Raw genomic sequence first — 25,543 nt, 5'->3', positions numbered from 1 at the left:
ATGGCAAAAACTCAGCAAAAACTTGCGATAAGCATCCCTGTTCCATTTTATTCCAGGCTCCACCAGGGCCAAATTCCCTGCTGGTGTAAATGGGTAGTATCAAGGGAGCTGTTGCAATGTACCCCAGCAATGAGTTCAGCCTGCTCTTTGGGTGGCGCTCAGCAAAAGGGCCTCAGGCTCCCCTCGAATCAGGACAGCATTTTCATCCCAAATGAGGAACATCAACTGCCCCGGCCTTTTCCCGGTGGGAAAAATAGGATCTTTCAAAACATCCGGGGGGGGGGAGGTAAGGATGGGGGTGAGGGACAGACAGAAGAAAAATGGCCAAGAAACTGGAGTGCTTGAGCCGACAAGCGAGAAACGCTGTTGATGTGTTGAAATTAATGAAGACTCTGTGTTCATTTACCACCCTACCGTTCGGCACAGTTGTCCTGGCAACGGAACACTGTCATCTTTTTGTAGTCGAAGAAGGACACACCACGCAGCGCCCGTCGGCGAGTGCTGTCCACGTAGCAGCCAATGTATTTTGCTGGGGAAAAGAAAGAGAAGACGAATTTGGCTTGTTATGAGACTCCCAATATCTAAGTCACTCGCGACTCCCTCTCTCTCCGAATTTGAGCCTCTGGCTAAATATTATTTTTCACCTCTTCAACATGAGTCAGTTCAGCTGGCCTAGAAATGCAAGTCAAGGGGAGGGGGGAAGGGGGAGCAGGAATCCATCAGTGATGCACCCACGTAGGTGCAAGGAATGAATACACAGGCAAATAAAGCATGTTCCCGAGAAGGAAGGGAAGCAAAATGAGTTTTTCAGAGCCCTGGAAGGCTGAATGCTTAACTCATTCGCTTAACTCCAGTCAGTGCACGTCCGGAAAGGAACCATCACTAAAGCAATAGCCCATATTCCAGCAGGAGGTTCTGCTCTCCTCAGCAGCACCGGCCTCAGGGGCAGCCTGGCACAGGAAGGGGCTAAGGGGGTTGAATTTGGGGAGGTAATTTGTGACGTGTTTAGTGCTTGGGAAATGGCAAGGCTGAGAATGCAGGCCAGGAACACAGCCCACACGGGGCCTGATTCATCTCTGTGTTACTCTCGTTCCAGGCCGGCAGAACGCCATGGCAATTAGAGCCCTCCCTGCTGTGCAATCTGAACTTCTCGGCCCAACCCAGAAGCCTGCTACTCGCTGTGCATCCCGGCACAATCCAGGGATGGGCACAGGGGGCTAAACATCCCAAGCCCAGTGTTGGTTCTCTCGATGCCATCCCACCCTGGGCATCCCCATGACCATTGCCACATGCAATGTCCTCTCTGCGGGCCTGATCCAGAGCCCTGGAATTCAGTGGAAAGATTTGCTTTGCCTTCAGTGGGTTTGGATCAGCTCCTGTATCATCATATTCCCAGGACATGTTGTGACTAGGGGCCAGACTGGGGCAGAATAACTCCCAAGACAATCCAGTGTGCATAGGGAGCTCAGCCCTGCTCCCCTCTCCACAGACGTGGCCAAACTGCACCCACCAAATCTTCTCCTTGCCTCTATGAGGGCCGGAAATGTGACTGGGGCTTAGGGTTGCCAGCTGTCTGGTTTTCGACCGGAAAGTCCAGTCGAAAGGGAACCTGTACAGTGTCCAATCAGATGTACTGACCGGACACCAAAAGTCTGGTTACCACAGGTGGTCAACCCGTACCAGCCCCTGCTCAGCTGGGACCACCTCCTACCTGCACCTCGTGGGCAGGCAGGCTGTGTGCCAGGGGCTGCAGCTCCCAGCCCAGCCCCGGAGCAGACGGAGGCCAACCGGCGTGGGGAGGGAGGTGGAGAGGATCGAGCGAGGAGGAAGGGGGAGAGGGGAGAGCAGCGAGCGACAGGGGAGGGATGGAGAGAAGTGAGCAGGGTGGGCGTGGCCTTGGGGAAGAGGCGAATCAGGGGCGGGGCTTCAGCGAAGAGGCGGGACTGGGGGAGGTTCTGGCGCTCCTGCTGTAGTGTCCGGTTTTCAGAAATTAGAAAGTTGGCAACCCTACTGGGGCTGCTTCTTATAAGTGGAGGATGTAGGAAGACTCCTTATCCCTCCCCCTACACACACACACGCACACATATCAAGGACCAGGCGCAGTGCAACCCTAAATGGTCACTTGCTCTTTGTTTAAATAGAGATGATTCCACTGCTAATGGGATGACGGGCCCTAACACTAGATGTGTAACACAGAGAACAGCTGCAGGCATTGCCATTTCACAGCCGTTGGCTTCGCTTTCTGAATGGGCTTTTCTTCCCTTGGATGTTTTGAGGACAAGATTCCCTTTTCATCTGCAGAATCCCAGCCCTGTGCACAGTCACGAACAGCTCAGCTGCTTTCTCTCCCTTTGTTCAGCGTTGGCTTTTCCCCTCTCATTCTCTTTCAGGGATCAGCTCCTGGGGGAAGGGGAATGCAAAGGGCAATTGACTGGCAGGCTCTGTCGCTTTGCTGCTGGCAAAACTGCAACACTTGGCGGCTGTGATTTGCACTGCTCAGTATTGTCAAGAAATGGGATGTCTTCACACACTGCCCAACATGAGCCACGTAGCTCTGTCTGTCTTTTCCTTTGTTTTGAAGTTCTCCTTGCTGTCCTCTCCTCTTCCCTTCTCCTTTCAGGTAAGGAATTACCTTGGTCACAGAGTTTATTGACAGAACATTGCCTGGCTCCAAATCACTCAGTGGGTTTTCCTTACCCTGATTATGTAGTGTTAAGTGTTTTGCCAGCCAGGCGAAGGTGCAGGCAAAGGGAAAGGGGTCTACCTCCATGATGCACCATGATAACAGTTGGCCTCATTCTCCCTCCTCTCAAGTGTGCTCGTGTAAACCAGGAGTAGCTCCATTATAGTCCATGGAAGTACTGGTGTATGTGAGAAGAGAGTCAGGCTAAGGCCTGTGTCCCAGGATGAACCACAGAAATAGGTCCGGTGGCAGGTGGATGCAAAGCCTGGGATTTGTAGCTCATGATGCAGTACGGGAATAGGCAGGCGGCATGAACACGGAGGGGCCAGCTGAGCTACACTTGGTGCAAGAACAGAGAGGCAGCAAAGGTGGCTTCATACATTGTTGCACCTCCCTCTGTTCTTGGCCTGGCCCCCAGCATGAGTTAAAGCAGCCTCGAGGCTGCTCTAAATTACACTCAACTTCAACAGCCCCTATTCTATTATATTCTATATCTAAGCTTGGAAGGATTAGACTTTTATTGGTCAATGTCAGACGATGCTGATTTCATCATGCACATGCCAACTGATGAAAAATATCTCCATTGATAATCATCTAAATTTACAGAGAGGCAAAGTAAGACGAATGCTGCTTGAGAACTTAGAGTTTGATTTAAGGACTTTTACTTGGTATATTTTGACAGGGGATGTTGACAATTTATGTTTTAACAGTTCTACAGCTTTAACTCTTTCAATTTCAATGTCTCCTGTCATTAAATAATTATTGTCTGAACTCCCCCCCGCCAATTTCCCATGAAAATTTAAATAGATCAAAATTTTATGTACAACTGTGAATATTTAAATGGGTAAAAATTGAAAAAAAAATGCTTACAAATAAACATCAATATTATACACTGAAGTTATATTAAAAAAATTGAATTCTGCCAAGCCTATCTATATAGGTTCTTGTACTGCATTCACCTCTGTAGTGTCTGAGTGCCGTCCAGGAGCGAATACATTGCAGCAGCTGAGAATAGCCAAAGCAGAGAAGTGCTCCAGCTATATCGCCTAGGGCAGAGGGTAAAGAGGAAGGCAGTGTCAGGCTGGCTATGTAAGTGGGACACAATCTGGGAAGGCCGGACGCTCAGGTATTTCCCAGTGGAAAGCCTCTTTGGATTAATGCTGCCGGAATGGTGTGAAGGGGCCATCGGGCTACGCACAGTTGAGCTTTGGGTCCTTATCTCAGGCACAACGTGAGGAGGGGTGTGTAGACAGGTTCGGTATCCCAAGTTTGGCATGTGGCACGTAGCCAGGTGCTTTCTCTTCCTTGTGGGTTTGCAGATCATGCCACAGCTGTACAGGTAGAGCAGGACACTTTTCAAAGCTTGGGCATTTGCATTCTCTCTCCTCTGTTTCCCCCCGTTTTCACCCATTTCTATGGGCAAGCCTGTGGCTACAGGATTCAATTCTGGCTCTGAACAGTAAGTGTGAATTTTGGAGAGTCTAGGGCATGCCCCTGGCCTGGAGAGGGCACTTCCAGTATCTGCAGGCACAAGCCAATTGCGGGTGTTTCGGCTCAGCTTACTTTACTGCTCCCTGCTCTTTCCTCTCTCTAGCAGCCTTACAGCACTATCTATCGGGGGATGAATTCTCTTTTTACCTATCAGCTAGAGGAAACAACACCCCAGGTCATTCAGAGCAAAGGCTCCTTGTATTTGCAGAGTGAACAGTTGTTTCAGGGCTAATTCATAAAAACCATAAGCTATATACTATATAATTAGCACAGTCCTTTCAAGGACTTGCCTTACATTAAAAAATAATACAGCAGCCAAGGCCAGGAAGATGGCTCAATCCATCATGTTTAGCACCAGTCAGTTGATTCTTCGCATCACAGATTGAGGCAGAATACCTAGCGCTTCAAGTGAGAGAGCCGAGACAACAAGGCAGCGATGCTTAGGAAATTAGTGCCAGCAGGCATGGCGAACACTTGGAATCAGATGGTGAGGCTGAGGCTGGTACCCCCCTACTGTGCACAAGCTCCATCAGCTCCACAGAGCTACAGCAGATAAATCACAGAGTGCAGGTGTAACCCTCTGGTGAGCATGTGTCATAGGACTCCCACCGTGCTGCTCTGCCGAGGAAATGCAGTTACAGCCCCTATGGCTTTAACAAAGATGGCTATTTTAGCTCAAAATGTAGTAGCTCAGGCATTTAGCTCTGGAGGTCACCAGTTCAATTCCCAGCCTGCCAGCTAAGAGGGCAGCCGTCACACATGCTTGGGCAAAGACATCTTGGGAACAAGGCCATCAGTGCTAACAATGAAAGAACCCCCACCATTGATGGCAGTGGGCTTGGGATTAAACCCAGGTTTTACCCCATTAAAATCAACAGAAGTCTTTGCCTTAGCAAGGCCTGAGTAAAAACACACTAAGGTCTTCGGGATTTAGCCCTGCGTGTTAGTTTCAACTGCTGCGCTATGGAACTTTAATTTTGCACCTACAAAAAGATCTGTCCATTGTTTTTCAATTTGCATGTAGAAGCTAAATGATTTCCCTGATGGAAAAGAAGCAATTCTTAAAATTACAGTAAAGTCATAACATTTTTTCATAAGTTTAGGCATAACCCATGGCTAACATTAGAATTGAAGTCTCACTAGTAGAAAACATGCTCTTACTTGGGCTTGGAAGAACAAAAATGGGAAAAGAGGATAATGGTGGTGAACCAAACGAATGTTAATATATTGAAGAAGGGTCAGATTCTGAACAAGGACATAAATCAGCACAGGCCTGTTGACGTTAGTGGAGCTATACTGATCTACATCAACTGAGGATCTGGCCCTGACTGTATAAAGCAGCTTTCCATATCAAGGGGCTGAGATGGTAATAAATTGCAAAGAGAAACTGAGGCACCTCAATGTCTTTGCTTTTTATTTTTATTGGTGCATTTGATTGTCACCAGATGCTGCTGTCTCAGCCTCTGGAGGAGGATGTTGTGCACTGGGCAAAAGGGCGAAATTAACCTGATTGATGGGTAACATTTACTGTAAGGGGGCATTTGCTTACTAGTCTTTTCTACCTTGAGTTAACTGATGGCCACTTAGCTCAGGGCAGTTTACACCTTGATAGAAGCAGGCGTGGACACTCTCCAAACATTTGTTCCAGGATACAAACGTGTGTGCTTTACGCGAGGCTTGGGTAGGGAACAGGAAGTCAGGGAAAGGCAACATGCTTCGTGCTCCTTCTTGCACACTGCAGAGAATCACAGAGATGCTCGAGGGCCTAATGCACAAGGATGAGTCTCTGAGGAAGCCCACTCCATCTTGAACTCTGCAACATGGAGCTCTTCAGAAACAGGGAATGGAGCCCAGGAGTTTCTAAAGTGAAAGGAAGTCAGGCCTGGAAGTCTGTTCAGTGGGGCTTTCTGTTGTTGTGCATCCCTACAACAATCTCTAGTCTACAAGAGATGTCCTGAAGTGTGAGGTCTGATTCCCCCTAGCCTAGCATGCACAAGGACAAATGCTATCAATGGACACAAAGTTACTTAGCCTTTCTTAAAACACAGCAACAGCATTTGACTCTGACCTCCTGTGGCAGGAGATGTATTTGCTTTTCTTTGTTCTAAAGGCAAGAAGTGGCTTGGGCAGGTGGAGAAGCTGGAGGCAGCAGGAGCAGGCAGATAGGAAAGGTCAGAATTATTGGACAATGCAAAAGGAAGAGGGAGACACACTGGGCCAGGGAGAGAGAAAGGAGAGCAGGAGCAAATCTGCAGTAAGCAGAGTAATCTCCGTGCACATCCTGTTCTTGCTGCATCATGCAGTGACAATCCAGGGCTTATGAAGCTCTTAAAGGCCTGTCAGGTCGGTCATGCCCAACAAAGGAAATTTGTTCCATGCTACAAGCCATTGTTCGTGAGCAAATATTTTTCCCCTCCATGACTTTAATTAAATGTTTACATTGGTTTTAAGTTATGATGAGCAGAAAAGCACTAGATACTTTTAGGTGCATCGTCTTGTGCATCATCTAGGCTCTGCTCCTGCAAACACGGATTCATATGCAGAACTTTACTCATGAATGAAGCCAATAGGGGAACTTAATGGACATAATACAACTCCTTTCCCCTAGGTCAGCAAACGGACTGGGTAATAGCTTCTGATCATTACAGACCAAGGCCACATTCAAACCAGCAATGTGGAGGTTAGACTTCTTATTCCAGTACAAATCCGCTGAGCCATGAAGTCACCCAGAATGTACTGTCTTTTTAAAAATAAGACAGCTAGCATGGACGAGGTATGGTCACCTCTATATCTCTAGCCATGTGTCTTTCTTTCTGTCATGCATTTTTATGCAGCTGAAGAACTGAGCGGGAGTTAATTTCGGTTCCATCCATAGGAAATTATAGTTACAATACCAGTAAATTGGGGGAAAAGTCTGCAAAGCAGGGACAAAAATGACACTGAGCTAATTTAACAGGACAGAAAATGAGGCTGCACCAATGGGACAATTACCATTTGGTTTGAAGCTCAGCAGGTACCTTGGTCCCTTCGCCTCATCCGTCTGGCGCCCATGAGTGTTGCATGCTGAACCCGTCACGATACAGTTTCATTGAGGTCACAGTGCTGCATTCTGCCGAGCATCTCAATGTGAGCCGCTTGCTCACGGCACGGTGTCAAGGGGAAAGCTGCTCGAAATGGCTGATGGGACAATACGCAGTTCCCTAACACAGTCATTGCAGCCTCGGGGATCTCACAGAGAGTTGCTAGAGCTGGGTCATTGATTTGTGTATCCTCAACGAGGGAGTTCTCAGACCTGCTACATCATCTGTCCTGTCGAAAGGCAGAGTGAAATAGGCCGGCACTATCATAACATGACCTCTGCCTTCTGAGATGAACAGCAGTGCTCCCACACACACAGACAGGGCCCCGGGTGTGATGAACACTGCATTCCGTCTGGATACAGACCGCATTCAGGTCGCTTCTCCTGCTTTCAGTATGGCTGGAACTGTTGAAAACAGCACGGGGAAAGCATTGCATCAAGTTGCTGTAGAAGTGATAGTGTCAATCTTCTATTTGGCCTGAACTGGCTGTGGGGGAATCTGTAAGAGACCTGGCACCTACAAACACTTACTTCCGAGAAATGCTATTTTTGCTCTCTGTTTTTATTTTGTTGCTGTATTTCACAAAACCTTTACTTTCCAACGGCTGGTGAATCAATATATTTTATGGAAATGTACCGATTGTCCCAGATCTTTGTCTAATAATAACTGATGGATTCACAGATCTTAAATTAAGTTGAAAGAGAAACCTTTATTTGAAAGAAAAAAAAAGTTTTAATGGCCGAATGTAAATTTGTCTGTCACTTTAACGGAGGTGGGGGTCCTGAGACGGTGTAGATAGAAAACGACATTTCATGTCCAAAGCATGATATAGGGGAGAAAATAGGCTGCAATATGGCATACAATTTTAACAGTGAGAATAAGTAACCATTGGAACAATTTACCAAGAGTTGTGGTGGATTCTCCATCACTGACAATTTTTAAACCAAGACTGGATGTTCTTCTAAAAGATCTGCTCTAGGAATTATTTTTGGGCAGTTCTCTGGCCTGCGTTACACAGGAGATCAGATGAGATGATCACAATGGTCCCTTCCGGTCTTGGAATCTACAAATATTGCACTCAGTCATGTAAATTGCCAGTAGGTTCAGAAGCAGACCCACCTAGATGATGGAGTGATGTTTGCAAAATCGCACTTGCATCACAAGGAGGACACAGAACAGAGCGAACGTGGCTGGGGTGGATTCATTTAAACATTCAGAGGAATAGTCAGGGAAAATATATTGCACTATTCAGGCAGCTCTAATTATGAATGAGAATATTGTTGAAGACTGGGAAACCTCACTAGCACTGATACTCAGGTAAGACATTGTGCACCAGTTACCCTAGCCAGTCACAATTAAAGCAGGCAGGCACCCATGCTAGATGCTTTGCCTGGGGTACTGTATCACCACTAATAAGCGTGGCCAACATAATTCTCATTGCCTTCACCTTTTCTTTTCTAATCAGATACAAAAATACATGCTCTGCTGAAAAGATACATCGCAGATGAAAGTCACGTGACATGTTTGTTCAGTGAACTGAACCTACAGTCATTTCTTGTGCCGATTTTAAGGAAGAAAAAAAGCAGTTTCCCAAGTGCTGGGTGGGTAGTCAGCTATTTGGTAATCTGTTAATGTAACGTTTATTAATCTGTTTTGACGGGAGATGTGCAGTTTACTGATTAGGACAGGAATCGCCCGAGGCATGCAACTCTGAAAGTATCTCTGATTTGCTCTTGAATGTGCAGAAGTCAAATGGTTTCTTTAAAACACGTTCCTGAATCGTACCGGGGTCAAATCTCTTTTATCTCTGGGTTTGTTTATGTACCACTTACTGCAGGGTGTCAGAGCCCCGTCTTGGTCCTAGACCTAGAGCAAACCTGTTAGCCTCAGATGACCACGTGCCCTAGTTTTCCATCAGCAGGGATGTGACCACAAGCATGGGATTCAAAGACACAGGGACAAATACAGTTTACCTTCAGTGTTTTCTTTCAAGTGGAGCCCTTAATCTTGCTTATCATAGAATCATAGAATCATAGAATATCAGGGTTGGAAGGGACCTCAAGAGGTCATCTAGTCCAACCCCCTGCTCAAAGCAGGACCGATCCCCGACTAAATCATCCCAGCCAGGGCTTTGTCAAGCCTGACCTTAAAAACTTCTAGGGAAGGAGATTCCACCACCTCCCTAGGTAACACATTCCAGCGTTTCACCACCCTCACAGTGAAAAAGTTTTTCCTAATATCCAACCTAAATCTCCCCCACTGCAACTTGAGACCATTGCTCCTTGTTATACTCCTTGACTTATAGCCAAGTCTCAACCTCCTCCTAACAATGAATTCCCAACTGTATCTCTGACATAGGAATCCTGCTGTGGTGAGATTATCCCATGTCCAGGCAGGTTGTTAGAACCTGTTTGACAGCAGTGGAATTACTTTGGATTTGTTCCTGTGACACGGAGATGAGAATCTGGCCAAGTAGTAATAGTATTCATATGTTTATTGGCTGCCAGGGGTAATCGAGATGATTTACAGGGTAAATTAAAAGACAAGAAACCTATGTCTGGTCTCAGACTGGTTTTAAACCAGTGCTGTCTTCACTGGAGTTACTCTGATTTACTCTGAATTAACTGATCCAAATCTAGCCCCAGTCCTGAGGAGCTTGCAGCATAGTGTCACAGACGACAGATCCATTGGACTAGAGCCTCACAGGGCGTAAATTAGTGTGAACTCAGCTGAAGCTGATGGACTGAATCTGGCCCGTAAAAAGTGGAGACAACTGGGGGCAAATCACAGAAGGGGGACCAGGTTATTTTTATACATTTTCCCCCAATTGGAGCAGCGGAGGCACACACCCTAAGTAGTCTGAAGATGGAGCTTGATACATTTTTGAACAGAATTATCAGATCTCTTTGCCTGTGTTCCTGTATACTTCCATATTGATTTGACCCCATCATTCCCATGCACCAAACTCATATTCTTATTGACTTCAGTAGGTATTGGATCAGACCCATAGAACAGCTTCATTATGGGCTCACTCTGGCTTGGAAAGCAATCTGCACGTTGCAATGCACAATGTGGGCCTTTCATTCTCTCTTTCTTCATCTGTCTAGATCCATACGCCAAATCCATCACCTGGGTATCGAATGCGGCAGCAATGAACTTGCTAATACCAAGCCGTCCCGTGCTCCCGACTGATAACATTCTTCAGCTCCTGCTTGGAGTCTGCAGCCCTCACAGCTACCTAAGCCAAAATCCGTACTCTCCACACCCCACTGCCTGGGTGCCATCCAAACCACAGTGCATCCCAGGAACAATACTGACTGAGTTTGGTTTTTTGGATTCAACTCAAACAGTTAAAGGTTGTCGGATCCTCTTAGACCTCTTAAAAGAACGTCTTAGAAACTATTAAAAGACTTTTGGAGGATGAGGAGAAGGCTGGAGGAAGATTGAGGGAAATGTGCCCTGATAACGGTAACCACGGAATAGTCATAGCTCATTGCTTCCAATTATTTTCAGCATAACTTGGCATTTCCACAATGCTTTACAGGTCTCAGAAGGTCAGCGAATTTTGTTCATGATCAATCCAACTGGTATGGGATTACTCCAGTAATTTTTAATGGGCCAGTGACTGATGTGCATTATGTTTAGTACACTGCTCTTGACATATATGAACTGCAACTTATTAGGAAGTCTACTGAATAATTAGGGAAATGCAAGGATAATGAGTTAACAAGGGGCTAAGAGAGGCATGATGAGCATAGTACAGCCCAGTTGGAATAGCAGAAGCTCAGAGTTAATAACACAGCTACCATGATATAATCCTGCTAAATAATGCATTTGGACAAATTCAGACCTGGTGTAACTCTACAGATGTCAATGGAACAGAAGTGAATTTGGACCGTGTTGACTTGCTGGAAAACGGCCATCCAGCAAATATGTATTAAATCACGTTCCTACTACTTCATTCTCATCTGATGGCTTTGTTAGTGGTTAAGTGGCATTAGCATTGTAAATATAATGGCAATATTAAGAATAAATGTCGTTTTGTATAGATTGTGCCTTTCACCCCAAAGAATGCCAAAGCACTTTACAGGCCATGCAGCAAATACACTTTGTCCCCCACTGAAATGCAGCCACCTCTGCCCTGAAATATAGCAGCTGAGCATGTAGTGTAGAATCAGGGCCAATGTCTTTTTTGCATGCTTGGAGTCCCACCTCCAGTGGCCACGATTTGGCTGTGCGTAGACATCTGTTCTGTCAAGGAAGCCAAAAAAGAGACTCATCCAGTTGGTCAGAACTTTACCGAGTTATCCTTAGCTGGAACTACAGCCTTTGCATATCTTATCACTTGCAGGAAATCATGCTGCTGCTTCCATCTACCTCCAACGCCCCTGGGAAACGGCATTTGGCTTTGCACCGAAAGCAGCAGATGTCGGGAGGTTCATTCTTCCTCAAAAAGTGGATGCACTGCAGCTAGCTTTTAAAAGGAGCAGAGAGATCTCCATGGACACATTCCTGGGTAGGAAGGCTGAAGAAGAGGCAATCACAAGAACAAGCATGATTGTCCTGTGATCTCCTCTGAAATAAAAAGTGACCAAAAGGGTGCACTTGTGCTTTACGAGCACAGAATAATTATTACACCCTTGTGAATGTCGCCCTTCTTAGCCTGTTTGGAATGGTCCATAGACCGATCCTGCCTTCCGTGGGTGTGTTCATTGACCAAGCACGTCAAACTTGAGGATCAAATTCCCTGCTGGTGCAATTCCCTTGAAGTCAACTGAATTAGGCCAACGGAGAAGTGGGAGCCAGGAGCCTCGTATTAGAGCCCCTTTGTCTTCAATGGGAGCTGTGGGGTCTTAGCACATATGGAAACCTGGGCACTTATTTAGGAGCCTCACTATGGATTTGGGGAAGAAGGGGTTAAAAAGCAAAGGCAGCATCCAGTTCTCGTTCACCTCCAGTCCCTTTGGGAATGTGACTGTAATAAAAATAACAATACCTATATGGTGATTTTCATCCGCCTGGAATAACTCTCCCTGGTGTTACATCCCGTAATACAGGATCTGAGGGGCTCACACGGAGAGGGCCTGCTCTCCACAAGCCGCTCCTCTCCCTGCCCCAGAGAGCCATCGATCACCTGGAGGAGACAGCTGTGTCGGTGGCTAGTGATGGATACTGACAGCCTCTCTGCATGGGGCCGGTGACTTAGAGGGGCCTTTGATTTACAATACCAAGCCCAGAGTAAAACTCTCCCCTCACACAAATAGCTGGCCTGGTCATTTTTGCGGCACAGCTCAAGCAGCATATGGTCTTACTCGGGCTTTGATACGCTACCGTGCTCTCCTCAGGGCCGAAGGTGAACCTGACCGCCTGCTGTCACTCGTATTGCGAGGTGGAGTCTCAACCCCCCAGGCTCTTCCTATCTGGCTGCTGCCCCCAGAGATTTTTCTGCTGCTCCAAGGAAGGGCTTGCAGCAGGCAAGGCTTTTCAGCCCAGATTCTCAAAGGTATTTAGGTGCCTAACTCCCATGGGGAAGGAGGCACCTAAATAGCTTTGAGGCTCTGGGCCTCTGGGCCTAGCTACTTGGCATCTGGACATAACAACACGTGACACCATCTCTGCTAAAACGAACTTGCGATGTCCAGGAATGCATTCAGTGGGATTGACTACAGCTGAGTCAGACAGTTCACTTGGCCTAGGGATCCTGGCACTGGGAATGGAAAGGGTTCCTAGTGGTTAGAGCAGGGGACCTGCAGTCAGGACTCCTGGGTTCTATAACCACACCCAGGAAGGAGAATATTGTAGTGACTGAAAGAAGAAGCAAAACTGTGTGAGTCAAGGTTGCTGGCTTTGCATACCCTGCTCTGGGTGGGGTATGGAGTTTAGTGGTTAGAGCACTAGGGGTGGTGGGGGCTGGGCAGCAAGATTCATTTGTTCCAATCTCAGGTCTGCTACTGACTTGCAGTGTGACCCTGGATCGGTCACTTAACCTCTCCATGCCTCACTTTCCCCACCTGTATAATGGAGCTGTGATATTCCACTACCTCCAGGGAGGATCATGGGGCTAGTTCACTAACGGTTACAAAGTACTTTGAGATCCCCAGACAGCGGACGCTAGGGAAGTGCAAGGCGTGGATACTGCCAAGGCCTGTGAAGTGGAGCAAGAGCCTGCTGCCGGGAGCTCTTTCGGAGCGGGCAGAAATCACGCGGCTGCGCTGGCTTCTGCGTCTGCTCCTCCACATTCTCTCCTGGCTCACGGGGTGTTAACTGTCACTTTGTTAGTTAAAAGCAGGATGAAAGAATTTCTCCGGGCTTAGCTTTAGGGTGGAATAAATATCTACCCTTATCCTGAAGGCTCCAGATCAAAGGACTTGCATATTTGGTGCGCAGTTTCTCCAGCCTAGATAACGTTCTGTTCTAAAGGGTTTACACACTAATTGCTGTATGCAATGCTAGTAGGATTGCGTCCGATGGCTCTTGGGTAGCAGAAAGCTTCCAGCAATGGGGCAGGAGTTTAGCTTGAGTCTGCTGTGTTTTCCACCACTGAGTCTGAAGAAGTGAACAGGGGCTGGACTGAACTGGTTGTTTGTGATTTTAGCAGGAGTGTCACCAAGTTACAGCCTGCGGACATCGCCGGGGGTGCATTTGGCCAGCTTGTTAAGGGCGTTTTTCCTTTCCTAAGGTCATCCTTAGTGTCATTAGCAATTCGCTGCGGGGGAAATTCACCTCTGTGGGGAGGTCCACACAAGGACTAACCCTACAAAATTGGTCTGAGGTGAGGCCTAGGCCCTTGTGCTGTCACCTCTGCCCAGTGGTGAATTTTGCCAAGAGTATGCTATAAAGGCATAGGGTTCAAGGCCAGAAGGGATCACCAGATCGACGAGTCCGAGCTCCCAAATATCACAAGCAACTAACCCCACCCAGCCACCCCCCAAATGCCAAACAGACATAACAAAGAGACAACCCCTGAGTGAGGTGCTCAGACATGCTTGGACACTCAGACCACTACATACTTTACAGGAACACAGCTTGCGTCTCTGAAAAGCCGCACAACTGGGCAGTGAATGGCTGAAGAACAGAGGGACACATTTTCAGTGGAGGGCACAAAGGAAGCACAGAATCATAGGACTGGAAGGAACCTCGAGAGGTCGTCTAGTCCAGTCCCCTGCACTCATGGCACGACTGAGTACTATCTAGACCAGCCCTGACAGGTGTTTGTCTAACCTGCTCTTAAAAATCTCCCATGATGGAGACTCCACAACCTCCTTAGGCAATTTATTCCTGTGCTTAGCCACCCTGACAGTTAGGAAGTTCTTCCTAATGTCCAACCTAAACTGCCCTTGCTGCAATTTAAGCCTGTTGCTTCTTGTCCTCTCCTCAGAGGTTAAGGAGAACAATTTTTCTCCCTCCTCCTTGTAACAACCTTTTATGTACTTGAAGACTCTAGGGGGATGTCCGCACTGCCACACTGGACGTATCCTTTGCAGCTCGGATAGACACACACACGCTAACTTTGACCAAGCTAGCACACTAAAAAGAGCAGCATGGGCTAACAGTTCGAGTATAATCCCATCCAAGACCCGAGGTGAACCCTTGGGCAGCTCGTCCACGCTGCTGCGCATTGCGATGCTGCAAACAAAGCTAGCACCGGTTTGTCAACCCAAGCTGGAAAGGAGGAGCGCTCATAGATTAGGCAGTAGGGCCTTGATTAAGAAGGGAGCATGGGCACGCACACTGGGCCCAGTTCTGTCCTCCCTTACACCTGTTTCACACTGTGGAAGGCCCTTGAGTAGGGTGTGGTTACTGCCAGTCCATACTGGTGAATCCGCCCGATTGTCTTTATTGGGTCTACTCAGATCTCATTCAGGCTCCATTTGTTCACAAGCATCTCATGTGGGCCTCGCCGGCTCTCGCTTACTCTTGTTAATTACGGCCACAGCTGCTTATACCCGGTCTGAGCACTGAGTCCCGTGCAGTTTGATTTTTTTGTCCTGAGTAACCAAATCTTCTCGTTCCATTATAAAACAAACAGACAAGTAAACTGCTAATAAATAAAGTAGCAGGTACAATATCTGCGCTTCAAAATGCAGGGAAACTTATGAAGATGAGTCGTTGCCAGAATGTACTGAATACAGCCCCAAAATCTCCCTCTGTCTCACATGCAGCCCCGTCTCTGATTGGGCTGATTCTCTACTGGTGATTTCGCAGAAAGCCAGCAGAGGTTTCTTACGGATGAACTGGCTTTGCTGAACTCGAAGATTCTTCTGAATATGATTTGGGCCGGTTACTTGCTGGGAGCTAAGGTATAAACCGAGTGGTAGCAGCATCTGCTTTCCCTCTGAACACAAAGTAGCCCCTTTTCTAGGAGTCGCTAACGCAAGTGTGGAGTCCAACTCTTGTCGCTCGTGGCCAGTACCAATGTGCACTGATAACGATAGCATCTCCCTGCATCAGTCCCCATCTCCATCGTTAGGAATTAGAAGCCATTTTATCAGCAGTTAATTGCAGTGGACACATTACATATGGCCAGGAACAGGAATGCTGCATGTTTTTTTATGGTGACAGACAGCTGATTCTCGCTAACCATCTGGTCGAGATTCTCTGTGTGTCAATCCAAATTAATCTAATGAACACGACCACATGCGTTTCAGAAGTGGGTTTCCACAGATTCCTCTGTTGTAAGTATAAGAACACCACAAGGCTGGAGAGGGAAGGGCAGACTATTTATTTGGGCATTATATTTCCCATCTCCTGTTATATGACATGAAAGTCACTTGACTGGAGGGCATTTACTTTTTTCCAGCTTTGGAAAAGCCTATTTAGTAGGGGATTGGAGCATGCATCATACACAGGTCTCTAGCGACCTGAAATGACTTAGCTGCCACTACAGAGCATTGCAATGAACTGTCTAGAGAGCATTTTCATCATTGTCCTCTACTAGATTAAATAAGAAACATTCAGCTGTGATTCATAGGCCCTATACTGCTAATTGCCAAAAGTGATCCAACTTGAGCTAAAGCAGCTGGCGGATGTGATTTTGGAAACCGAGAACCTGAGAGGCAGATCCGTGGTGCACAGCATAGTGACAGCTGTGAAATTCCTATCTTGCCACAGATTTATTACAGCATTCCCCCCCACACACACCTCAAGAAATACATACTCAACCTCTCAGTGGAACTTTTCCATGGAAGGTTATTTCTGTGCATAATTAAATGTTTCACTGGTTACTTATCTGGCACATTAATGTGAAATCCCGACTAACTGGGGGTATGTTGTCATCTACATAGTCACTGTGCCTGGGCGTTATACATACAGATTCCCATGCACACTGATGAGATCATATTCCCATCTGCACACCTGGCAAGATGAAAGGTAGCGGGGGCAGCATGCTCAGCGAATGGCGCCAAGCGAGGCACCTGCTTGCGAGGGAGTTGTGCGCGTCTGTCATCTCTTTGCTGTGGCTTTGTGTGTGGACATTTTACATAAGCTCCTTGTTGCGTGAGTGACAGTTGCTATTCTAGGGCAAACGCCAAGTGCAGGGGAATTCCAAACGGAACACAAAATATCAGCCAATTAACAATCATTTCTGCACCCACGATGCAGAGGTGAGTTCCTGGCTGGTTTCAGTGCTGCAGCCATTCAAACACACAGCATACAGCACCTAGGAGTATTGTTTCAGGCCTAATCCTTTTTGGTGCAGAGCATTTGCTGAGGGGGTGCTGCGCGCCACAATTCCCACCCACACCACTGGGAGCTGAGGATGGAAGTTAATCGGAATTAGCCTGTAAATTGTTCAACATTTATTGTCCCTCGATGCTCAGATTCTGTACAAAGGGGCTGATGCTGCAAAATGTCCAGGGATTCAGAGGTAAAGCATAAGCTTTCATGGGTAAAAACCCCACTTCTGCATCTGAAGAAGTGGGGTTTTGACCCACAAAAGCTTATGCTCAAATAAATCTGTTAGTCTTGAAGGTGCCACCGGACTCCTCGTTGTTTTTGTGGATACAGACTAACACGGCTACCCCCTGATCCTGGAGAAGTAAAGCAAATACACAGGGATCATATTGTGCGAACGGATTATGAGAAGCCATCATCTCTTGTGTATCTCATACATCCCACCTCCTTTATGTTCTTTCCAGTCCTCCTTTGCACCTCCACAGCCCAGAACCACAAACATTGATCCCTGCAACCAGAGCTGCTTGACACAGTCGCTGCAGATGAATTAAATCCGTTCATCTGTTTGCCAATTGTTGCGGAGCCTTTCTCGCCGCTTGTATGGGCCAGACGCCAGCCTGCGACCTAGAGGGGAAATGCCTGGGAAGAGATTACCTTGCTACCTGCAGGACACTCGCCCATTAATGCTAACTCAAGAGGGACGCTCACAGAACTATCCCGGGGAACAGAGAGAGAGAGACTGAATTAGTTCACAATAGGGGGACATGTGAATGCTCCCAACATTCCTTCACATGCTCAGCTTCCTAATGGCTCACGATGGGTTTGTCTGGTTTTGCAGGAGGTCTCGTCTTTCCTGTGGACGTGGCCCATTTTTAACTATGTGTTTTTGCAACAGAACTGCACCAGCAATTAAATACCACTGGTGACGATAATATGGCCGTCCACATTGTTTAAGGTCCACATAAGCCTTCCCTGGGAAAAGCTATGGAAAGAAATCATCTTCAAAAATATACCAGGGCTTGAACCTGCTGCTGGAGCCATCATCAGTAGTTACTGCTGCTATTTCGTATTTCATTTTGGGTTCCCATAATGGATAACGCTGCCGCTATTTCCCTAAATACCAAGGCAATCTATTATGCTGCTGTCACAGGTGCACTGTACTGTAGCAGCATGCTATATTGCTTCTTCTCACCAGCCCACTTTATTAATGACAACAAATTGTAACAGCATTCACACTCAACCAAAGACGCAAGGTAGTGCTTCAAGGGGGAAAAACCAGTAGATTGAGAACTCAAGGCAAAGTGTATTTGCAGAGTCTAACTGCCTTGTAAATGTACCGTTCCCGTTCATCTTCCGATCTGGGAACACTGATTGCAGGTAATTTTGTGTCATCATTGGGTACTCTCCTGACACCTCATCCTGTTGCTCTCATCTGATATTTAATGCCATCAGCCTATGTAGGACAATTTTCTAAAGCGAGGCTTATCCCGGGTCTGAAGCAGTAACCCTGGCATACTGGCCTGGATTTTCAAAAGTTGCCACTAGTTTCGGGTGCTCGACTTGAGCCATTTGGGGCCTGATTTTCCAAGGTACCAAGCAGCCCCCAAGCTCCTGGAGTAGGCCCCAGGACGGAGAGAGCCAGATGCAGCGAGCACTTCTGAAAATGCAGCTGCACACACACAACCTGAGAGCACCTCAGAGAGTGTGTGTTTGTCTGCGTATACTCAACCAAAGGGTCAATAAGTGAGCTTTTAAAAACCAATGAGAACTACTAAATTAGCTTATCCTGGGTAATTAACAACATTTTAGCCGATCCACAATATGTTGTACGTTATTTACCGACAGAGAGAAGGACAGTTGGTATATCAGGACATCTAGACATCAAATCTGAGCACCTACTGCAAATGTAATTGGCTGTACTTTAATTTCCCATTACTTCAGAAGGAATTTGCATCCACCCGTTCACCCAGAATGCCCACATTAAGTAGGTGAGGCATACCAGAAGTATTAATAACAACAAATATTGGGAAGGTGTCTTCATGATGAAAGGCATGTCTGTGTCTTTCTGGGCGGGCAGCCTGGCAAATGTTTCAGGGTAAGCAACAAGACCGCTATAACTAAAGCAACCGAGCGAGGTGATCGATTCGTCTCCCAGTTCGTACCGACGGCACAAATGCTTTCAGAGACTCCTCGTGGAGCAGCGGGAATGTTCAGAACAGGAGGAGGAAATCAGGTAGCTCTGGAAGTAGGTTTTGGGTTTCTTTGGCTCTTGCAGTCTGCTCCGCGCAGCAAACATCCATGCAGGACAGTGTTAAGCAAAAAGATGCAGGATGCCTTTTCTTGCTAAAGAAATGGATGACGCGCTGCCTCTCTGTGACACCCTCTGGCACGAATGGAAATAATGACTGGGAATAGAGAAAGCCGGCTAAGCCACCCTGCTCAGTAAAGAAACAGAACCTGTGATTGCTCTGCATCCCTCATAAAATAACTGTCCTGTCAGGTACTGTAAATTAGGTTCTCAGAGACGATAAGCACATCAGAAGCCACGCAATAAGTCACCACACAAAAGACGCTGTCAGCTGAGGGTAAAATCAGTAGCAGGTTTCATTTAAAACTGAGATAATATATGTTTAAAAGGGGATTAGGAGGGGCTGACAAGTGTTGGTCTGTCCCCAGTGCCCTCTCGGTCCCCCGTCATGGTGCCAAAGCTGAACCGCGCAGGGATGTATAGTTCAGATAGACACAAAGAGATTGAGGATGCTGATTTTGGTGCAAGCTCTTTGGCTGGTTTAGAAACATCACTGATCCACTGCAGTGCTGCCTTATCAGCTCCAATGCACAGAAAGCTTGGGAAACAGAAACTCACTTGAACGTGTGGGTTTCGGTCTTTCTCAGGCTTTCAATTAGGCATCCAGTGGGACCATTAAAAATGAGTGGATTTCAACGCACCCCCATGGGAGAAGCTCAGGTTGTTTTCAGATTAGCGTTCCCACAGGCAGGCGCCAGTAAAAATACAGGGCAAGATGAAGATCCTTGCTAATCTCAGTTACACCAGTGTAAATTGAGAGTAACCCCACTAAAGCCAATGGAGACATAAGATAGTGTAACTGAGATCAGAATCTGGCTCAAGGTGTGCCTAGCAAATGAGACTCACTCAATGCAGGAGACACAAGAGCATATTCAAATCCGTAGGGCCAATGGGACATAAATTGGACCTAAGATTCAACTTGTGTTTCTCTTCGCTTGCCAGTTATCCTCTTGAAAGTTCCCTGAGGGTTAGTTGGATGTTTGCAAGCACCACTTATCAACACCCTAGGGGAGGCAGATTGTTTTGGTCTGAGGCCCTTGGACGTTCGAGATGAAAATGAGCAAAGGAAACTTCAGGCTGAATATCTGGGGGGCAGGGAGGGGGGATTCTACTGGCTGGAGGCATCAATTTCCAAAGGAAGTGGGGGAAGCTGGGTTGAGTGAATTATGGAAAACCAGAATCGCTAAAGCCCTGGAAAATGCCCTACAAGGGGATGCATGAGCAAATATCAGGGACAAAACTCCTCTTGACTCCTGGGGGCCAGGATTTTGCCCAGGAGGTTTGCTATTAGTCTCTGCCATTTCCCTGCTGTGAATATATGCTGCTATTCAGCCTCTCTTCCCACAGCCCCATCAGAATCTTACCTCTGTCCTCCTCTTTCTCACGGACCTTCCTCCCTTTGAGAGCTCTGCTCCAGGCCCCGCCATAGTCCCCCATTTTGTTCCTCTCCGGCGTATCCTTGGAAACACTCTTGAACCAAGGCCCATACCTCCGGACAGAATTCCGAGCCTCCGAGGTCTCTTTGAAGCCCCTCCCGAGCTGAACCACCCCCAGGTACTGAAACGCCGTCCCTTCGCTGGTGCCATCCATGGGGTTGGGTTCATTCTCTGAGATGGTGGGCTCCCCCGCAAACCCAGAGTGCAGAAACACCAGGCTCCCGGCCGTCAGGTACAGCGCGATCAGAGTGAAGAAGCGCACGGGTTTCCGCCTGAAATAACGCTGGAACTTTACCAATAATTTGGCCATAGCGCCTTCATTACTCGCCTTGTGTTGGGTGGGATGTCGCCGAGCAAATTCAGCAACTCTAGTCTCACCACTCTCTCTTCAAGTGCACAAGAGTGGGTCAAAACCGGCTGATATAAGAGAAGTGGGAAAGGAAGGACAATGGCCTTTTGTCAGCCGTCCCGCTGCGCTGGTTCAATTGCTGAAGTATTCTCCCCTGGTGTTATTTTGGGATCAATAAGTACCCACTAAAGCAGAACGGGACTGTGTACAGAACTCATACAGAAATATGTTAGAATTCGATAAAGTCCGAAGGGGCTGGGGTAAGGGGATGGAGAGTCTATTTTTCAGTTCCCGTTTTGTGCTAAGAAAACGAGGTATTTCTCAAAGCAAATCACAGTAGCTCCCATTTTATTCTTCTCCTGTTAACGTTCCTAAGGGGTGCTCTGGAGACTCCACTGATGGCAGGATCATGTTAAGAAAATTGAGTGTTTGAAGGTGATTTGAAAGCTGATCAGCTGACACAGCTCCCCTCACTGGCTTTCTCTGCTTTCAGCTCCTCAGAGCTGGTTCTTGCAGGCATTTCTGTAATGGAAATGGCACCGTCTCCCTTTCAGCGAAAGAATAAAAGGTCCCTGGATGCATCTCCAGGTACGGAATACTGACTGGAGCCCTTTGTTTAATGAATCTCCATTCATTTCGGTCTCAGGAAAAGAAATCTCTACCTGCAAGTCAAAAGGAATGACAATCATTAGAAAAGTGTTCAGAAGGCTTTAGGGACAGATTTATAGCATCTGAAGCTGCAAACCCTCCCCCAGACAGATCCCAGTCAAGATAAAACACAACTCCTCTTCTTTCCTTTTGAAGCTTAGCAGTCTGGGATATTTGCAAATTAACTTATTATAAGAAATCCAGGACTGTCCAGGCATGTCACAGTTGTCACTGTGTCATACACTGCGGCCACTTGGAATTTCCTGGATTCAGCCAGGATAGAACTCAGATTCTCTTGCTCTGAAAGCACAGGTCTCTGCTACCTAAGGGAGAATCCCTATTAGCTATCAGCTAACTCTTTCAATCAGCTGGCAGAGGATTGCAGCATTTCATACAAAGTGCATCTTTGTGCATCGCCTTCCTGTCATGGTGTGTGTAAAGCCACAGCCCCAAACAGCTGCCTGCATGTGTTCCCGTCCCAGCCCGAGCAAAGGCAGCCTTCTCGGAGAACATCCAGTCAACCGGCTGATGAGACCCGGTTCAAAACACATGTGTCTTATTGTTCCTACAAATTCCCTGTTGGCTTGGCATATGGTTCCACATGGAGGAATGATTAGCTGTCTTCATTTTCACCAACATTGTCTTGCTAAAGGGACAGCTAAACCTCCTTAAACTGTGCTCATTAAGAGCAGCATGGATGGGAAGGGCTCTCCAGCTGAGCCTGAGGTACAGTGTAAGGTGTTGCTGTGAAACCTGCAAGGTTTTTTAAACCACCTCTGATTTTCAGTCCCTGGAGAGCATGTGTGAGCCTATGGTGGCTGGAGACTGGAGTCCAAGCCTGGTTTGTTCAGGTCGTTATGAAGCCGGTAGGCTGCTAGTCCTATGCATATCATAGCAAATCTCCACACACAACGGGCAGTTCCTTCACAAGAGAGTCAAAGGAGAGCGGCAGAGACCAGTGTCCTAGAGCCCAGTCAAAACTGCGGGGTGCCAGCAGAGCCAGGAGGAAGGAGCTCATGGCTGGCATAGCAGGGGAGCTGCAGGTCAGGGCAGAGGGGTGTCATCGGCAGAGCCGGTGCAGGGAGCATCCCAGGGCTAGAATGGTGTGTGGGGGGGGGAGTGGGGGTGGCTGCAAATGTAACGGCAGAGCTAAAATGAGAAGCTTGCCTGGCACCTGCCTGCATCTTCTTTGGATCAAACCTTTGCTATCAAGCCATTCGGTTCTTGAGGATCAACTTCCCTCAAAAATGTGTCAAGGCAAAGCACCCGATCCCCGCATCGAAACCATTCGCCACTTTGAAAAGTCCTGGCTGACTCAGACGGATTGTCTTTTATCTCAGCACCTGACTGCCCCCCACCCCCAAGGCGAGAGGCCTCAATGGCAAAGCAACATGAAGGCCCCAGTTCTTAGAGCATAACCGCTGGAAGCAACTAGGGCAGACGCTTCTGATGCAATTCTCATGCACTTGATGATAAAACCCCCACTGACGGCAGAAGAAAGATAACCTAGAGCTGGGTGAATAATTTAGTTACCGCATAGCAGCGACCCAGCTCTGACTCTGTCTAAAGGGGCCGGTCCATGGTCAGGTGACCAGAATGCAAATGACTTTTTATGCTGCAGGCTCCCAAGGCACTTTTGAAAATCGCTCTCTTCATATTAACACCCTGCTTCATTAACGGGTTCAGGATCTCGAATGCCCCCCCCCCCCCCGGCCCAGCAGTCAGAGAACCTCAGTGTTATACCTCTCCCACGGCTCCCATCGGCACAGCCCCTCCTGCCCTCCCCAGGATCAGGTGGTGGCATTGGTTCATAGTGGCTCAGTTCAACTGCTCCCAGACTACCACCCACTGGACCCCAACCACCACGTGGTGCAGACCCCAGAGATTTCATTGGAAGTCTCCCATCTCAGCGCTGCCCAGCCTGGACTCGCCTTCGCTTGCTAAATCAGACACGATCGTAAGCCACGGTGGCCGAGCTACAGGCACCTGTTCGACTCCCTCATAATGGCAAAAGAGACGGCCTGTTTCCCATGCCGGAGTTGAGGGGGTGGCCACAAAACCACCCCCCAGCGAATGTACCGGTTCTTTTGTGAACAACCTCAGGTCTACACTCCAGACCTATAACAGTATAATTACGTCACTCGTGGGCATGAAAAATCCACACCCTGAGCGACGGAGTGACACCGACCTACGCCCAGGTGTAGACAGTGCTGTGTTGGCGGGAGAGCGTCTCCTGTTGACAAAGCTACCGCCTCTCGGGGAGGCAGATTAACTACGCCGACGGGAGAAGCTCTATCAACGGCGTAGTAGGGTCTTCACTAAAGCACCACCGTGGCACAGCTGAGAACTCTGCACTGGTGCAGCCGCCCCACTGTAGCGCTGTACTCGAAGACAAGCCCCCAGGTGCGCCTGCAGGGGAAAACAACAGGTGAAATTCCTGGCAGAGCGGAGCACCTGCACTAGGCTCTTTGCACACGCAGGGTTTAAACAATTCATAGGGGGCATGCAGGTCATGTGCACAGACTGCGTAAGCACAGAAAAAGGAGAGTAGGACCACAAGCGAAGAGTGTGACCTGAACAGATCAACCCTGCTTCTTCTCCTTGTGCAAATGCCATACTCACTCCTGGGCTCCAGACAGGTGGTTCTGAAAAATGGACCACTGCCATCAGGCCAGATCCTCAGCTGGGCTAAATCTGCACAGCTCCCTGTGCTTCATAGGTCTTCCCTGGTGCATCTGGGAAAGCACGGAGCTGCTGCTACCACATGATACCGGGGAGCCTTGTCTTCAATGGATCAGCATCACTTTATACCAGCTGGATGTCTGGCCCTGTGTAGGGATGCACTAGCTAGTTCACTGAAAAGCAGAAGTGACCCAAACCTCTGCCTAAAGCTTTCCCTGAACCCAAACCTGGGGGGGGGGCAGATTTGTTGCAGTTCTGATAACTTTGCACCCATTATTTCTTTATTGAATGTGTTTCTGTGCCCCTAGCTTCATTGAAGACTAGAAATATTGAGGACCAACTTGTAGCTGGCTCAGCTGTTCTTCTGGTGTTTCTAATCCAATGCAACCCAGAAATAGGTTATTTCCAGACCACAAAACACCCGGACCTGGACAGCCCCATGAAGCTCTCTTTAAATGTGGTCGTTCTCCTGCATTTTCCAGACTGTTCTGCATGACAGATGAGAAGCAACCATCGGAAACCTCTCCACCACAAAGCCATCCAGCATTGGCAACGAACTCCTCATTGCAGCCTGCCTAATAGAGCACACATCTGAGTGCAGAGGGAGGTTTGGTCACGGCCACTGTTTCCAATTAATGCTCTCCAACCAACAGATGTTCCTTGGTTATGTGCACTTAGAAAAAGAATGGATTTTACATTCATATTTCCCTCCCTAATCAAAGTAACATGCAACAGACAATTTGCGCTTCCGGGGTTCCTGCTATCTGAAGATCTCAACAGGCTTTACAAATATAAGCCTCATAAACCCCTGTCAGATAGGTTGGTGTTATTAGATGGAGAAACTGAGGCACAGTGAAAGTAAGTGATAGAATCCGGCTCTCCTGATTGCTGCTCCACAAAACCGGCCTTCCTCTCAGGATTAGCCAACCCAGTCATTGTTCAGCGACTGCCTGTCAAGCTGCTTTAGCTGTGTGTCTACTGCTCTGTTGTGCAAAGATACCTGTGTGAATTCCTTCAATGCCCGGGCCCCTTTCCAAGCTACTTTCCCCCATGGGAGGTCAGGTTTTCGAGTCAGCTCAGCCCCCACAAATGAGGCCAGATTTTCAGACTGGCTCCGCTCCCAGCAGCTCCCACGGTGACACTTACAGCGAGATTTTCAGAAGAGCTGCTCAGCACATGGGGCCTACGCTTTGC

At 47.8% G+C, this 25,543-nt stretch overlaps 1 protein-coding gene across 2 annotated transcripts in view; it reads right to left on the bottom strand.

The window, feature by feature from the left end:
• WSCD2 (WSC domain containing 2) overlaps positions 1 to 25,543 on the bottom strand; it is a 133,422-nt gene that overhangs the window by 57,206 nt on the left and 50,673 nt on the right. For both annotated transcript variants that reach the window (XM_007058326.4, XM_037878889.2), the window contains exons 2-3: positions 20,599 to 21,681; positions 415 to 529 (exon numbers count right to left, since the gene is read on the bottom strand). In XM_007058326.4, coding sequence (XP_007058388.2) covers positions 415 to 529; positions 20,599 to 20,980 — 497 coding nt within the window. In that variant the 5' untranslated portion in view covers positions 20,981 to 21,681. The remainder of the gene's footprint in view (positions 1 to 414; positions 530 to 20,598; positions 21,682 to 25,543) is intronic.

The sequence above is a fragment of the Chelonia mydas genome, chromosome 15, assembly GCF_015237465.2.
Source record: "Chelonia mydas isolate rCheMyd1 chromosome 15, rCheMyd1.pri.v2, whole genome shotgun sequence".
Lineage (NCBI taxonomy): Eukaryota > Metazoa > Chordata > Testudines > Cheloniidae > Chelonia > Chelonia mydas.
Note: the sequence above shows the minus strand (reverse complement) of the source record. Positions and strands in the feature narration are given on the sequence as shown.